At 46.5% G+C, this 17,649-nt stretch overlaps 1 protein-coding gene across 1 annotated transcript in view; it reads left to right on the top strand.

The window, feature by feature from the left end:
• LOC309550363 (uncharacterized protein) overlaps nucleotides 1–17,649 on the top strand; it is a gene marked incomplete at its 5' end in the record, with an annotated part of 152,411 nt that overhangs the window by 17,230 nt on the left and 117,532 nt on the right. The window contains 2 exons of the mRNA XM_082250759.1: nucleotides 16,045–16,229; nucleotides 16,389–17,240. Coding sequence (XP_082106885.1) covers nucleotides 16,045–16,229; nucleotides 16,389–17,240 — 1,037 coding nt within the window. The remainder of the gene's footprint in view (nucleotides 1–16,044; nucleotides 16,230–16,388; nucleotides 17,241–17,649) is intronic.

Here is a 17,649-nt window from a genome sequence, read left to right as displayed (position 1 = left end):
CTCTCTCTCGCCACTAATCTTTATCCTTACCCTGGAGCCATTTCTCTGTATGGTTCGGAGGGAGTCAGAAGTCACGGGATATCACAAACCCTCCGGGACTCATAAGGTCGCCGCTTTTGCCGATGACCTGATCTTTTTTCTCACTGACCCCCGCAAGTCGCTCCCAGCATTGATCCGGGCCATTCACCATTACGGTGTCCTCTCCTACTTCCGCATCAACTTCTCTAAGTCCTTTGCCCTCCCTATTGCCATCCCAGCGGCGGTTGTGGAGTGCCTGCATTTCGTTGGCTCCTTCAGCTGGGCCGCTGACTCTATCAGGTACCTTGGCGTTAATATCACGCCTGACCCTTCGGCTCTCTACGAGGCTAATTTCGCCCCTCTCCTCCCTCAAATTAAAGTTGACCTGACACATTGGCACTCTCTCACCCTGACTTGGTTTGGCAGATGCAGTGCCCTAAAAATGACAACTCCGCCATGAATCCTCTACCTACTACAGGCCCTACCGGTGCGCCTCCCTGCTGGCTTCTTCCGTCGAGCTCTGTTCCGGGAATTTATCGGCTCCCACCGCCGACCCCGCATCAAACTCCAGCTCCTATATCTCCCCAAGACGTGTGCCAGGGTGGGTTTGCCCAACATTAAATCTTATTTCAGGGCGACCCACCTCACCAGATTGATTGATTGGCATTGCCACTCGGCGGCAAAGCGCTGGGTGGCCATGAAATTGGAAGACTCGGGTGGTACTAGTAACAGTGAGCCGTGGATATCTACACCTCTCCCAAGGGAGTTGTGAGGAAATCCCACTTTGGGATGTACTCTCACTGTTGTCAGAGATACGTTCCTACACACTACGGTCTCATAGCTCCCCTTACCGATGCTGCCCGTGTTGGGAAACCCGGACTTCCCTCCAGGGCTGGATGGTGGTGGGTTCCGCGGCTTGACTACTGTGGGCCGTGTGCACCTTGTTGACTTTTTGGGGAGTGACGGTGGCCTCTCCACGGGGGGTGGATGGGGACCGTGAACCCTCTATTGGACTTTTGGGGGGTTTCCAGCTTCGGCACTTCCTCCGGGCGGCCCTCCGCCTCCCCGGTATCTCTCGACCACTGACTGACCTGGAACGGATCTGCCACAGACGGGAACCAACACGACACACCCTTTCTGATGCTTATGCGGCGCTGAACAGTCCCCCTGCTGACTTCCCCCCCCCCCCCCCGTTTTCTCGCCCACTGGGAATCTGACCTCTGTACCACTTTCACGAAAACCCAAAGGGACAAGATTCTTCTCTTTGCCCATAAATCCTCTATCGCCACTAAGATACAGGAAACGGGATACAAGGCCCTCGCGCTGGTATAGGATGCCATCTTTCTTGCATCGTTGTTTCCCGCAGGTATCGGCTTAATGCTGGCGCTGTAACAACGCCACTGGGACGATGTTCCATATTTATTGGGAATGCCCGTCGGTGAAACCGCTTTGGCAAGCGGTGGCCGGCATTATCAAACAACTTACTAACGTGGACGTGGTGGATGATCCTGCAGCATGTTTACTGCACCTCACCCTACGGCCAGTTAAAAAATACAAGTCCTCTCTCACAATTCAGCTTTTAAATGCTGCCAAAGCCTGCATCCCCCTTTGCTGGAGATCGCCTGCTGCACCCACGAGATCTTTATGGTTTTCTAGGGTGAAGGAGCTTCGGGACATGAAAGAACTGCCAGCTACTCTGCACAATCAGGAACAGGCTTTTCGGGACAAATGGAGACCGTGGGATCACTTCACGTGTAAAGACGCCTACCTGCAAGAGCTTTCTGTCTCTGGCTAGGGCGTGGGGGGTATGGGCCCGGGAATCGGGGTCACGCCAGCCCCATCAGCTTCCTTCCTGCTTCTTTCCTCCCCCCCCTCCCCCCCCCTGTGCTTTTCTCCTCTACACCCTATGGTTCCTGCCACTTACCCCCTACTCTCACCACTGTATGTATCCTCACTTTCTCCCCAAGTCTGGGGCCCTCTGTAGCTTATACTTAACTGCTTGTTCATTCCCCGACTGACTCCATGGTTAGGAGTTGTGGTTTCTTGCTCCTGTTCTGTACAGGAGCCCGCCCATCAGTACTACCCTGGTACTTGACACTCACAAGTTTTATATAACTGAGGTTGTTTACTTATCTCCAAATCCATCAGCCTAGTTTCCTATGATATGACGGTTACTATACACGTCCAGGAGGGGTTTGACACCACCTTTCTGGTCCAGTTGACCATGTTCATCCTCCAACTAATGTAATCTTTTTGACGAAACTATGTTTATGATGTTGTTGTCAGATTGTACTGTATCATTATTTTTTTTTTTCTCCTTTTTGGGCGTTTTTGGAGCGTTTTTCTACTCACTGATCAGCTCTCAAAACGCCCAACAAGGCAAATCCCATTCATTGCAATGACCCCTGTTCACATCTGAGCGTTTTGACGCCCTAAGGAAAACGCCCAATGCTCAAAAAAGTACTTGAGCTTCTTTTTGGGCAGATCACAGGCGTTTTGTCCCATAGACATCAATGTAAAGTGTTATTTGGCGTTTCACAGGCGTTTTACAAGCGTTTTACAAGCGTTTTGTTGCTCCTGATCAGCTCAAACAGCACAAATCTCCACCCAGCTCTCCACCCCCTTGGCACGCCTCTGTGAGCACATTTTCCGGCAACATGGAAGAAACCAATTTCTTATTAGAAGCAGAAGCTTTTATTGCAGTTATCCGGACTTTTCCTTGTCTTTATGACACTAAAAATATTCATTATAAGAACAGGAATAAGAGGCAGAGGGCATGGGAGGAAATAGCTGCCAAAGTTATTTCAGGGTGGTCGACATTGAGCAAGAAGCAGCAGCATGAGAAAGGTAAGTGTTCAATGTGTTCTGCATGTCTTGCCTTGTGTCTGATTTCATGTCTGCATCTTTACAACAGCATGTATGTGGGGGGAGATATGTGTTGCATTGCATATCAGTGTCCACCAGTGCCACGTATCAGTGCCACAAATCAATGTCCACCAGTGCCATGTATCAGTACCACAAATCAGTGCCACAAATCAGTGTCCACCAGTGCCACATATCAGTGCCACATATGAGTGCCACAAATAAGTGTCCACCAGTGCCACGTATCAGTGCCACAAATCAGTGCCGCAAATCAGTGTCCACCAGTGCCACGTATCAGTGCCACAAATCAGTGTCCACCAATGCCACGTATCAGTGCCACAAATCAGTGCCGCAAATCAGTGTCCATCAGTGCCACAAATCAGTGTCCACCAGTGCCACGTATCAGTGCCACAAATCAGTGCCGCAAATCAGTGTCCACCAGTGCCACGTATCAGTGCCACAAATCAGTGCCACAAATCAGTGTCCACCAGTGCCACATATCAGTGCCACATATGAGTGCCACAAATAAGTGTCCACCAGTGCCACGTATCAGTGCCACAAATCAGTGCCGCAAATCAGTGTCCACCAGTGCCACAATTAAGTGTCCACCAATGCCACGTATCAGTGCCACAAATCAGTGCCGCAAATCAGTGTCCATCAGTGTCCATCAGTGCCATGTATCAGTGCCACAAATCAGTGTCCACCAATGCCACGTATCAGTGCCACAAATAAGTGTCCACCAGTGCCACGTATCAGTGCCACAAATCAGTGCCGCAAATCAGTGTCCACCAGTGCCACGTATCAGTGCCACAAATAGGGGTCCACCAATGCCACGTATCAGTGCCACAAATCAGTGCCGCAAATCAGTGTCCATCAGTGCCACGTATCAGTGCCACAAATCAGTGTCCACCAATGCCACGTATCAGTGCCACAAATCAGTGCCACAAATAAGTGTCCACCAGTGCCACAAATCAGTGCCGCAAATCAGTGTCCACCAGTGCCACAAATAAGTGTCCACCAGTGCCACGTATCAGTGCCGCAAATCAGTGTCCACCAGTGCCACTTTTCAGTGCCACAAATCAGTGTCCACCAATGCCACGTATCAGTGCCACAAATCAGTGTCCACCAGTGCCACATATCAGTGCCACATATGAGTGCCACAAATAAGTGTCCACCAGTGCCACGTATCAGTGCCACAAATCAGTGCCGCAAATCAGTGTCCACCAGTGCCACGTATCAGTGCCACAAATCAGTGTCCACCAATGCCACGTATCAGTGCCACAAATCAGTGTCCACCAGTGCCACATATCAGTGCCACAAATAAGTGTCCACCAGTGCCGCAAATCAGTGTTAACTCTGTTTATTCTGCAACCTCTTCCTAAATAAAGAAATTAAAAAAAAAAAAAAAAAAAGAGCAGATTAGAACACAGCAGTGTCTAAAGGCTTTATCTCACAGTAACATGTAAAGGAAAAAATATAAAAAAAAATGTTCCCTTTGAATTGGTGATTTTTGAATAGCAGATTAGAAAGGCTTTATGTCACAGTAACGTATGAATGAAAAACTGAAAAATATTTTTTTCCCCTTAAATTGGTGGTTTTAGAATAGAAGATTAGAACAGCAGTGTCTAAACACTGTATGTCACAGTAAGCCCCGGTTCACACTACTGCGTGTGCGGGGTTCGCATGTCATGTCGGAGCGCACTGCTCCGACATGACATGCGATCAGCTGTGCGGTGCGAGTTTAGCCATACAGTTTGTATGGCTAAATTCGCATCGCACCCGCAGCAAACACGCACAGGAGGCATTTTTGCTGCCGCATCAGGATCGGATCGCACAGCGGTTCACACTTGTGCGATCCGATCCTGTGCGAACTGCACGATCGCACTGCGATATGCGATCAAACTGGGGGTGTCGTTAAGATTACATTGACACCCCCAGCGTATCGCATATGGCAGTGTGAACTGCCGGGGGTGCGTGTGCGATGCGGGAACAGGCTGCGAATTCGCAGCCTTCCCGCATCGCATATATGTGAACCGAGCCTTAAATATGAAGGAAAAAAGTTGTTTTTTTTTTTTTTTTTTAAATCCAGATTAAGCAGACACATATGCACTGAGCTTGCATTACATGGCTGCTACACGCCGCAAGCCGCCCACCTAACAGACTGATAAAAGTTTATTTTTTCTCCCTCCTCCTCACTGGGCTCAGGTCAGGGCAAAAAGATTGTGCACTGCACCCCCACACAATAAAATCGATGTACTTTGCTGTCTGATTAAAGAAGATTCTCCTATTCTTTCCCTGAAAGCAATCTCCAGTCTGCCCCTACAATATTCTCCTATCTCTCCCTCAAATCAGCAGCAGGAACCTGACCCTACAGTAGTTAGAGCAGAGTGACGTGCGGCGCTACGTGACTCCAGCTTATATAGAGGCTGGGTCACATGCTGCACTGGCCAATCACAGCCATGCCATTATTAGGAATGGCTGTGATGGCTTCTAAGGACACACCAGTTAAACGCTTGTTGATTGGCTGCCCTGCAACTGTTGAAACTGCGCCATTAAAACCGCGCCAAAACATGAAATAAAATTACCGAACAACGGACTGTATCCCGAATTTACAGTAAAATGTTCGGGTCCATGTCCGGGTACCGAACACCCAAAAGTCCGGTACGATGCGGAACAATACAGTCCATGTTCGCTCAACCCTATCAGTCACCATCATCTCAGTGATTACTCTGTCCAGCATTTGGGATCTTCCATCTGATTTTTGCCACCTATTTTTTTTCTGAAACATATCTGTTATTGTTGCCTGGGATAGGGATGATTCACCTTGTGATTCATTTTGTTTTTTCTGTGCTGCATTATACAATTCAAGATGATGAACTCTTAGATGGCCCCAAAGATTAGACATATTTTTGTTTTTTGCAGTTATTGATCCCATGCTCACATTGTTTTTGCATGTGTTGCACAGTGCTACTGATTTTCCTGGAGATGGAGAAGAGAAATACTCCCAGGCCACACTTTTAATTTTTCTATCTCCATCCATCTCCACTGAAACAAGAAAGAGTCAGACACTAATATAGGCTTAAACAAAATGGCTGGCTGACACCCTGTGGTGGCTGTCTAGCTGGCTGGCACCCTGTTGTCGGTGGCTGTCTAGCTGGCTGGCACCCTGTTGTGGGTGGCTGGCTGGCTGGCACCCTGTGGTTGGTGGCTGCCTGTCTGGCACCCCGTGGTGGGTGGCTGGCTGGCACCCTGTGGTGGCTGGCTGGCACCTTGTGGTGGCTGGCTGGCTGGCACCCTGTGGTGGGTGGCACTGGCTGTCTGGCACCCTGCTGTGGCTGGCTTGCACCCTGTGGTGGGTGGCTGGCTTGCTGGCACCCTGTGGTGGGTGGCTGTCTGGCACCCTGTGGTGGGTGGCTGTCTGGCTGGCATCCTGTGGTGGCTGTATGGCTGGCACTCTGTGGTGGGTGGGTGGCTGTCTGGCTGGCACCCTGTGGTGGGTGGGTGGGTGTCTGGCTGGCACTCTGTGGTGGGTGGCTGTCTGGCTAGCACCCTGTGGTGGGTGGCTGGATGGCTGGCACCCTTTCGTGGCTGGCTGGCACCGGGTGGGTGGCTGTCATCAACCTTTGGTGGCTGGTTGGCACCCTTTAGTGGCTGGATGGCTGGCAGGCAACCTTTTGTGGCTGGCTGGCACCCTGTGTGGTGGCGGTTCTGGCACGTACACTCCCAGGGCCTGTGGCTGTTGAGCTGGTACAGTAAGGAGGAGGACTCAGGCAGGGCCTGTGGCTGGCTGGCTGGCTGGCTGGTACACACTATACAGTGGACTGTGTGGGACTGGGTTGCTGGCTGGCACCGGGCAGCTGTGGGTGGTGGGTGGGTATGTGGCCACGGCGGCTGTGTTACAGAACGTGTGTCAGAGTGTTTGTTGGTCACTGTTATCACTTATCACAGAACAGAATACAGAACGTGTGTCAGACTGTTGGTCACTGCACTCACTAGATGTAGAAGAACTCTGTCCCAACTCTCCCAACCGACCACCTGTGCCGCATGCAGACTCCAGTGTGGCCACGGTGGGTAAAAGACACTGTAAGGAGGCAGAGGGAGGCGGCCTAAGAGCTGTCCATTGCACGGAAGCGCATGCCACAAACTACGCGATGACGTCACGAATATCAGCAATATCGGTAAATCCAAAGGCCAATACAGGTATATTGGGGAAAGTGCATATCGGCCCCCGATATATCGGTGTTGCCGATAATCCGTCGATCTCTAGTTAGGATCTATACTGGTATGGACTGGGTAATGTGTTAGGATCTATACTGGTATGGACTGGGTAATGTGTTAGGATCTATACTGGTATGGACTGGGTAATGTGTTAGGATCTATACTGGTATGGACTGGGTAATGTGTTAGGATCTATACTGGTATGGACTGGGTAATGTGTTAGGATCTATACTGGTATGGACTGGGTAATGTGTTTGGATCTATACTGGTATGGACTGGGTAATGTATTAGGAACTAAAGGATGCTGCACCGTTTGACGGAAATGAAAATTATCACCCTACAGAGGGCTAAATTCAAAGACACCCCAAAAATCAAAGTGAAAAAATGATGCAGCAGTGTTTGTTGGTCACTGTTATCACTTATCACAGAACAGAATACAGAACGTGTGTCAGACTGTTGGTCACTGCACTCACTAGATGTAGAAGAACTCTGTCCCAACTCTCCCAACCGACCACCTGTGCCGCATGCAGACTCCAGTGTGGCCATGGTGGGTAAAAGACACTGTAAGGGGGCAGAGGGAGGCGGCCTAAGAGCTGTCCATTGCACGGAAGCGCATGCCGCAAACTACGCAATGACGTCACGAATATCAGCAATATCGGTAAATCCAAAGGCCAATACAGGTATATTGGGGAAAGTGCATATCGGCCCCCGATATATCGGTGTTGCCGATAATCCGTCGATCTCTAGTTAGGATCTATACTGGTATGGACTGGGTAATGTGTTAGGATCTATACTGGTATGGACTGGGTAATGTGTTAGTGTAACGCTCCTGCGTTTTTGTTATAGGCTGGATTTACAGCTGCAAAATCTCCACTCAGTAGTCATGTAGAGATGTGTTGAATACCAGATCCAACTCTCCAGGACTCATCACCGTGGGCCTGTCAGCTTCAACATACAGATATATACACACTCAATGAGATGTTCCTGGAGTGCTAGGATGTATATGATAGTATGAAGGTGATGTACTGAAGGGACAGGTGTGAACAGTGACAAGGATGGTAAGCACTTGATAGGTTTGTACAGGAGAGTTCAAGATGGTAATTAGGAATGCAGATAGGTTAGTATCGAGTATGCTAACAGATGGTGAGGACAGCAGATGACAAATACAGGATAGACTAACCCAGTGCAAGGATAGATAGTAGTAGACAGGAGAGCTAGCAATCTATGCAGCAGTGCAGATGATAGATGGTAGTAGACAGGAGAGTTAGCAATCTATGCAGCAGTGCAGATGATAGATGGTAGTAGTCTCAAGAGCTAGCAATCTATGTAACAGTGCAGATGATAGGATAGTATGGATAGGTAGTAACAGTCCTTAATGCAATAGTAGTAGTGTAAGTTATGGAGGTTTCCCCTACGGGGTACTTATCACTATAGTATAGTAGTAGAAGGGTCCGGTGATGAGGAAGTGATCCAGTAGCGAGATACAGGGATCAGTAGCGAGGTTCGGGTCTGAGGAAGTGATCCTGGTAGCGAGATACAGGGATCTGTAGCGAGGTTCCACAGCGAGACACGCTTGTAAGCATAGATGCAAGGCAGGTTGAACGAACATGTGAGTGAGAACGCCGGCGGTTGAAATAGCCGCTCTGCGGCGCTCAGTGATGACAGCATCGGTCTTAAAGGTGTATGCGCACCTACCAGAAGAGAATGGTGGGACGCATACACGGAATGGAAAGTGGAATAAGGGTACCAGAGGTACCAGAACATTACAGTACCCCCCCCTTAAGGCCGGCTCCGGAAGGCCTCTAGAACTGGTTTTTCCGGGTATTTCGAGTGAAAATTGCGAATCAGTCTAGGGGCATGTATATCAGAGGTATCCAGCCAGATGTCGTCTTGGGGCCCATAGTTCTTCCATCGTACTAGATATTGGAGTCTTCTTCTGTGGATACGAGAATCCAGAATCTCCTTTATCTCATATTCTTCTCCGCCTTCAACTTGTACAGGAGGTGGAGGTGGGATGGTAGGCCTTATTCCTTGGTTAGGAACATGTGGCTTCAATAGCGACACATGGAAGATGGGATGGATCTTGAGATCTGCCGGTAAGGTGAGCTGTACTGCAGCTTTTCCAATTCGTTTCCTGATTGGGAAGGGTCCCAAGAATAAAGGCCCAAGCTTTTTGCTAGGGATCTTTAATGTTAAATTTTTTGTTGATAGCCAAACGAGGTCCCCAATAACATACTGAGGAGAAGGTCTTCTACGAAGGTCGTAGTACCTTTTTTGTTGACTATGAGCGTGTGATATGGTAGTATTGAGTAAACCCAAAGAGTCTTTTATTTGGGTAAGGTAATCTGAGGCTACTGGGTTACTCGATGGCAGGATGCGTGGTGGAAGAAGAGTGGGATGAAACCCATAGTTCAAATAGAACGGACTTTGCTTCGTAGTACTGTGGGTTGCGTTGTTGTAAGCAAATTCCGCTAGAGGAAGGAGATCCACCCAATCATCCTGCAGGTATGATGTGTAGCAGCGTAGATATTGCTCAATGCACTGGTTGACTCTTTCAGTCTGTCCGTTGGTCTGAGGATGGTAGGGAGAAGTGAGCTTTCGCTCAATGCGTAAAATTTAACAAAGTGCTTGCCAAAATTTAGAGATAAATTGTGAACCACGGTCGGACAAAAGAGTCTTTGGAATTCCATGCAACTTGAACACATGTTTCATCAGTAGTTCCGCTGTTTGTTTGGATGAAGGTAGTCTACGGATAGCGATGAAATGTGCCATCTTTGTCAAGTGGTCCACTGACACTAAGGCGTATAGGTCACTAAGAAATTAAATCTTAAAAAGAATAATGACCATCGTACCTGCCGGTGGGAAAGAGTCTTGTTAGTCTGGAGGTATTGAAGGTTTTTATGATCTGTATATATGAGTATTGGTAACTGGGTACCTTCGAGCAGATGTCGCCAATTCTCCAGTGCCAATTTTATGGCAAGCAACTCCTTTTCACCCACTGGGTAATTCACCTCTGGGCTGCTTAGTGATTTTGAAAAGAAAGCAACTGGGTGGAGTGATGAAGTGTTTGTTGGTCGTTGGGAGAGAACTGCTCCTACTGCCATATTTGACGCATCTACCTCTAGAATATATTGGAGGGATGGGTCTGGATGGCGTAGTATGGGATCAGAAGTGAAGCTTGATTTTAACAAGCAGAAAGCTTGATTTGCTTCTTCTGACCATTTGAATGTTTTTTTTATATTTGTCAGTTGTGTGAGAGGTCTCACAATGGCGGAAAAGTTCTTGATGAACTTCCTATAGAAGTTCGAGAATCCTAGGAATCGCTGTAGGGCCTTACGAGTTGTTGGTATAGGCCAGTCTAGAATACAGGATATCTTACTCATATCCATCTTAATTCCAGTTTTGGATATGAAGTATCCTAGAAATAATATTTCTTCTTTATGAAATAGGCATTTTTTTAATTTCATGTATAGACTGTGTGAGAGCAGTCTGGACAACACAAGTCTTACATGTTTTATGTGTTCAGGCATAGATCGAGAATAGATAAGTATATCGTCTAGGTATACTACAACACAGACATCAAGTAAGTCTCTAAAGATGTCGTTTATGAATCTTTGGAAAGCTGCGGGAGCATTACATAGCCCGAATGGCATCACAAGGTATTCAAATAGTCCGTATCTGGTTCTGAATGCTGTTTTCCACTCATCCCCATCACGGATTCGGATTAGGTTGTATGCCCCTTTCAGGTCTAATTTGGTGAAATAAGTAGCCCCACGCACTTGTTCAATAAGTTCAGGGATAAGCGGCAAAGGATAGCGATCCTTTATCGTAATGGTGTTTAATTGCCTATAATCGATAATAGGCCTGAGACTGGAATCCTTATTGCGGACAAAGAAAAGTCCTGCAGCAGTGGAAGAAGTAGAGGGTCTAATGAACCCTTTTGTCAAATTCTCATCCAAGTATTCCTTGAGGTGAGAAAGTTCATCCTGTGAAAGGGGATAAACATGTCCGAAAGGCAATTTGCTGTTAGGGAGTAGATCGATAGTGCAATCGTAATCCCTATGGGGAGGCAACACTTGAGCATTTTTCTCAAGGAACACTTCGGACAGATCCTGATAGCATAGTGGTGCAATTTCATCTGACACCACAGACAGAATCTTCCCATAAGATGGGAGGTTACACAAATTCTCACAATAGTGAGAAGGGAAAACCAAAGTCCGTTTTTTCCAATCTATGATTGGTTGGTGTGTGTGTAACCAGGGAAGTCCCAAAATAATAGGAAAATGGGGTGAGGATAGTATATCAAAAGTGATGGTCTCCACATGTGACTCGTTGGTAGTGGCAAGGAGTGCCTGTGTCTGGTTGGTGATTGGACCAGAAGACAGTGGAATACCATTAATGAAACTAACAGAAACAGGCTTAGATTTTGAAATAATAGGTATTTTATTTAAGGTAACAAGGTGTGTATCAATATAGTTTCCACAAGATCCAGTGTCGACCATAGCCTTGGTGGTGATCCTAGTTTGGTCCCACTGTAATATTAAATGAACAAAAAGATAGGGGTTAGAAAAGGAAGTCGTTAATCCTCCCAGCAAGACATGTGAACACTCACCCTCTTTTTTGCGAACAAGGGGACAGGTGCTTATCAAATGATCCGGGGATGTGCAATACATGCAGAGATTTCTGGATGTTCTTCTAGCTCGTTCAGTAGTCGTTAAAGGTGGGCGTATGGTTCCTACATCCATGGGAGTAGGGTCAACGGCCGAAATCCGAGAAGGACTAGACAATGGCATTCCCATCTTTTCAGCCCTTCTTTCTCGCAGTCGTCTGTCGATGTTGATACTAAGTTGTATCAAGGCCTCCAAGGTGCCAGGTAAATCCGCTCGGGCGAGCTCGTCTTTAACAGCTTCCGATAACCCGAGTCTGAATTGAGTTCGCAAAGATGTGTCATTCCACCCTGAATCAAGGGTCCATCTTTTGAACTCCGATACAAAGTTTTCTACAGGTCTCCTTCCTTGTTTCAAGGCCCTCAACTGCATATCAGCAGTACTCTGCCTATTGGGGTCATCATATAAGCTGGTGAGTTCCGCTAGGAATAAAGAATAGGTGTTGAGAATCTGATCATTATTCTCAAAGAGAGAGTCTGCCCAGGCCCGTGGATCACCCGTCAAGTATGAAATAACGGTACAGACTTTTATTTGATCAGTGGGGTATGTACGAGGCTTTAACAAAAAAAGCAATTGACATGCGTTTTTGAATTCCTGAAATTTTTTCCGGTCACCTGTAAACACTAGAGGGGGGTTTATTTTAGGTTCAGGAGGCTGAACAGCAGTAAGCCGTGAGAGCTGGGTTACCTGCTGTGTTTAAAGTCTGATTCTTTTCTTGTACGTCAGTCAGAGCAAGTATTAACGCTTTTACTTGTTGTGTTAATTTTGTCACTTGAGTGGGTAATTCTGCTGAATCCATTTTTACGGTTCGTTCAATCTGTAACGCTCCTGCGTTTTTGTTATAGGCTGGATTTACAGCTGCAAAATCTCCACTCAGTAGTCATGTAGAGATGTGTTGAATACCAGATCCAACTCTCCAGGACTCATCACCGTGGGCCTGTCAGCTTCAACATACAGATATATACACACTCAATGAGATGTTCCTGGAGTGATAGGATATATATGATAGTATGAAGGTGATGTGCTGAAGGGACAGGTGTGAACAGTGACAAGGATGGTAAGCACTTGATAGGTTTGTACAGGAGAGTTCAAGATGGTAATTAGGAATGCAGATAGGTTAGTATCGAGTATGCTAACAGATGGTGAGGACAGCAGATGACAAATACAGGATAGACTAACCCAGTGCAAGGATAGATAGTAGTAGACAGGAGAGCTAGCAATCTATGCAGCAGTGCAGATGATAGATGGTAGTAGACAGGAGAGCTAGCAATCTATGCAGCAGTGCAGATGATAGATGGTAGTAGTCTCAAGAGCTAGCAATCTATGTAACAGTGCAGATGATAGGATAGTATGGATAGGTAGTAACAGTCTGTAATGCAATAGTAGTAGTGTAAGTTATGGAGGTTTCCCCTACGGGGTACTTATCACTATAGTATAGTAGTAGAAGGGTCCGGTGATGAGGAAGTGATCCAGTAGCGAGATACAGGGATCAGTAGCGAGGTTCGAGTCTGAGGAAGTGATCCTGGTAGCGGGATACAGGGATCTGTAGCGAGGTTCCACAGCGAGACACGCTTGTAAGCATAGATGCAAGGCAGGTTGAACGAACATGTGAGTGAGAACGCCGGCGGTTGAAATAGCCGCTCTGCGGCGCTCAGTGATGACAGCATCTTAAAGGTGTATGCGCACCTACCAGAAGAGAATGGTGGGACGCATACACGGAATGGAAAGTGGAATAAGGGTACCAGAGGTACCAGAACATTACAGTTAGGATCTATACTGGTATGGACTGGGTAATGTGTTAGGATCTATACTGGTATGGACTGGGTAATGTGTTAGGATCTATACTGGTATGGACTGGGTAATGTGTTAGGGTCTATACTGGTATGGACTGGGTAATGTGTTTGGATCTATACTGGTATGGACTGGGTAATGAGTTAGGATCTATACTGGTATGGACTGGGTAATGTATTAGGAACTAAAGGATGCTGCATTGTTTGATGGAAATGAAAATTATCACCCTACAGAGGGCTAAATTCAAAGATACCCCAAAAATCAAAGTGAGAAAATGATGCAGCAGGCTAGTCTATTTTTTTTACCAAAGACATGTAACAGAATACATTTTGGATTAAATTTGTGATAAAATTAGATTTTATTGGATATGTTTTTTTTTTTACAGAAAGTAGAAAATATTGTTTCTCATTTATATTGCAAAAAATAAAAAAAAACCAGCGGTGATTAAATACAACCAAAAGAAGACTCTATTTGTGTGGAAAAAAAATGATAAAAATGTATTTTGCATGACCGAGCAATTGCTGATTAACCGCGTCCTGCCCGCCGTATAGACAAATGACGGCGGGGTGGCTTTCTTGTTCTGGGAAAACGTCACATGACATCATCCCGCTCTCACCATGCTTGTGTGCCCGCGGGGGCAGGCGGCGATCGGCGGGACAAAGTGCATCCCCAATCTCAGTAAAGAGCCGATGTCGTGTCTCTTTACCCATGTGATCAGATGTGTCCAATCACAGCTCATCACATGTAAATGAGGAAATGCCGGTTATCGATAGGGATGGGCAGTGAGGCATTTCTTGGCCCGCAGCTGCACATACACACCCCCTGACTGGGCTGCCTGTGATTGGTGATGTGCAGTGATGACTTCCTGGAGGGATTGCTCAGGTGGGTTGGGACTCTGACCCAAATACGCCTGAGCCTATCCCTAGTTATCGGCTTTCCTCTCCTTACACTGACAGTGTACGAACAGAGGAGAGCCAATCCGAAGCACTTCCTCCCAGGGGAGACCTGCACACATATTCAATGCCCTGATTATCAGTACAGCCCCAACAGTGCCCATCAGTGATGCCAGTCAGTGCCCGTCAGTGCCTGCTCATCAGTGGCCATCAATGTTGTCAATCCGTGCTGCCTATCAGTGCCCATAAGTGCCTCCTATCAGTGCCACCTATCAGTGCTCATTAGTGCCACCTATCAGTGCTCATTAGTGCCACCTATCAGTGCTGCCTATCAGTGCTCATTAGTGCCTCCTCATCAGTGCAGCCTCATTAGTGCACACCCGTGAAGGAGAAAATATACTTATTTACTAAATTTTCTAACAGAAACTAAGATCTTTTTTTAACAAAAAAATTAAAACCCAGTGGTGACCACCAAAAGAAAATTCTATCTGTCCCAAAAAAATTATAAAAATGTAATTTAGGTACAGCGGTGCATGACCGCACAATTGTCATTCAAAGTGCAACATCGCTGAAAGCTGAAAATTGGCCTGGGCAGGAAGGTGGTGAAAGTGCCCAGTATTGAAGCGTTTAAAGTAGCTCTGTGCTGAATAGCAAAAAATGCTCTTGTCGTCATGAACGGGGGTAAAATCTTCCAAGGGTAAAGTGGATATACTGTATATTGTACATTACATACTCCTGATCCCGGCACTATATACTCTATATTGTACATTACATACTCCTGACCCCTGCACTATATACTCTATATTGTACATTACATACTCCTGCACTATATACTCTATGTTGTACATTACATACTCCCGACCCCTGCACTATATACTCTAAATTGTACATTACATACTCCTGACCCCTGCACTATATACTCTATATTGTACATTACATACTCCCGACCCTTGCACTATATACTCTATATTGTACATTACATACTTCTGACCCCTGCACTATATACTCTATATTGTACATTACATACTCCAGACTCCTGCACTATATACTCTATGTTGTACATTACATATTCCCGACCCCTGCACTATATACTCTATATTGTACATTACATGCTCCTGCACTATATACTCTATGTTGTATATTACATACTCCCGACCCCTGCACTATATACTCTATATTGTAAATTACATACTCCTGATCCCTACACTATATACTCTATGTTGTACATTACGGTCCTGACTTCTGCTCTCTCCCCTCTACCCACTGCTATATACGGTATACACATAATATGGATTCTCTTTTGTAACACCCATTTTCTACCAGCTGGACATTTTATATCGGTAGATAGTGAGTGTCCCGCATATCAAGGCGTAGCCTGGCGTAGGTCCAGACTGAGACTGCCATTTACTATCATACAGCAGGTCTTGACTTGAGTGTGGCTCCTAGGAAACCTAGTCACCCTCTACCATTTACTAGTTACCTTGAGGGGGAATTGTAAGATCCTCTGAGACAAAGCTGCCTGATGTTGGTGGAGTCCTGGTTTAGGGGAACCAATCTGCTCATGTCTAGTAATAATCTTTGTATTTCTATTTTAGTACATGGACGGGAGATGAGGAAAACCTCAGAGGATTGTCTCACTTTGTCTCCAGACTGTAAAGTAGAAGATGAGGATATCACACAGTATAGTCCAGGAGAAAACCCGGCTACCTCAAATGTCCATCCGGCACCACACAGTGTAGATGGACCATCGTATTACTCTTATCCTGAGGAACCTCAGACTGTGAGGAACAGTGCCGAACCATCGTATTCCTCTCATCCTGAGGAACCTCAGACTATGAGGGACAGTGCAGGACCATCGTGTTCCTCTTATCCTGAGGAACCTCAGACTGTGAGGGAAGGTGCCGGACCATCGTATTCCTCTTATCCTGAGGAACCTCAGACTGTGAGGGACAGTGCGGGACCATTGTATTGCTCTTATCCTGAGAAACCTCAGACTGTGAGGGACGGTGCCGTCCTTCCAACAGATAAGAGGTTTTCCTGTACTGAGTGTGGGAAGTGTTTCCGTATTAAATCCCGTCTTAATAAGCATAAAATATCTCACACAGGAGAGAAGCCGCATTCCTGTTCTGAGTGTGGGAAATCTTTTTCACAGAAGTCCGATCTTTACACACATCAGAGATCTCACACAGGGGAGAAGCCGTATTCCTGTCCTGAGTGTGGGAAATGTTTTTCACAGAAGTCCAATCTTTACACACATCAGAGATCTCACACAGGGGAGAAGCTGTATTCCTGTCCTGAGTGCGGGAAATCTTTTTCACAGAAGTCCAATCTTTACACACATCAGAGATCTCACACAGGGGAGAAGCCGTATTCCTGTCCTGAGTGTGGGAAATGTTTTTCAGAGAAGTCCTCTCTTTACAAACATCAGAGGTCTCACACGGGGGAGAAGCCACATTCCTGTTCTGAGTGCGGAAAATCTTTTTCACGGAAGTTCTCTCTTTACACACATCAGAGATCTCACACGGGGGAGAAGCCACATTCCTGTCCTGAGTGTGGGAAACGTTTTTCACTGAAGTCCGATCTTTACACACATCAGAGATCTCACACGGGGGAGAAGCCGTATTCCTGTCCTGAGTGTGGGAAATGTTTTTCACGGAAGTCCAATCTTTACACACATCAGAGATCTCACACGGGGGAGAAGCCGTATTCTTGTCCTGAGTGTTGGAAATGTTTTTCACAGAAGTCCAATCTTTACACACATCTGAGATCTCACATGGGGGAGAAGCTGCTTTCCTGTCCTGAGTGAGGGAATTGTTCCTCACTAAAGTCCTGTCTTCCTCTACATCAGGGATCCCACACAACCCTCGAGGTGTATTAGGGCCTTGAGTGTGGGAAATGTCTTCTATATGAATGTTGGTGGACATGTGTGGAAGAAGCACACCCTGATATACACCTCAGATATATTCCATGGCTGATCTTCATCATGTAAGAAACAGTTGATAAGGAGATGAGAGATGACCAGAGACATGGATAAAGTGTTGTACCGTGTTGGCTTTTCTTTGGCTGAGTAAATTTTGGGGTGTAGAGTGGTAAGTAGAGCCGTGAAATGAAGGAATCGCCTTCAGAATGTCTTGCTTGTCTGTGTGGGGGTTACTGATAATGATATAGCGGGTTACAGAGCTAGAAGCTGTGAGATCCCA

The sequence above is a fragment of the Pelophylax lessonae genome, assembly GCF_965119305.1.
Source record: "Pelophylax lessonae genome assembly, chromosome: 3".
Lineage (NCBI taxonomy): Eukaryota > Metazoa > Chordata > Amphibia > Anura > Ranidae > Pelophylax > Pelophylax lessonae.
The sequence above is the reverse complement of the archived record's forward strand: the minus strand, read 5'-3'. Positions and strand labels throughout refer to the sequence as shown.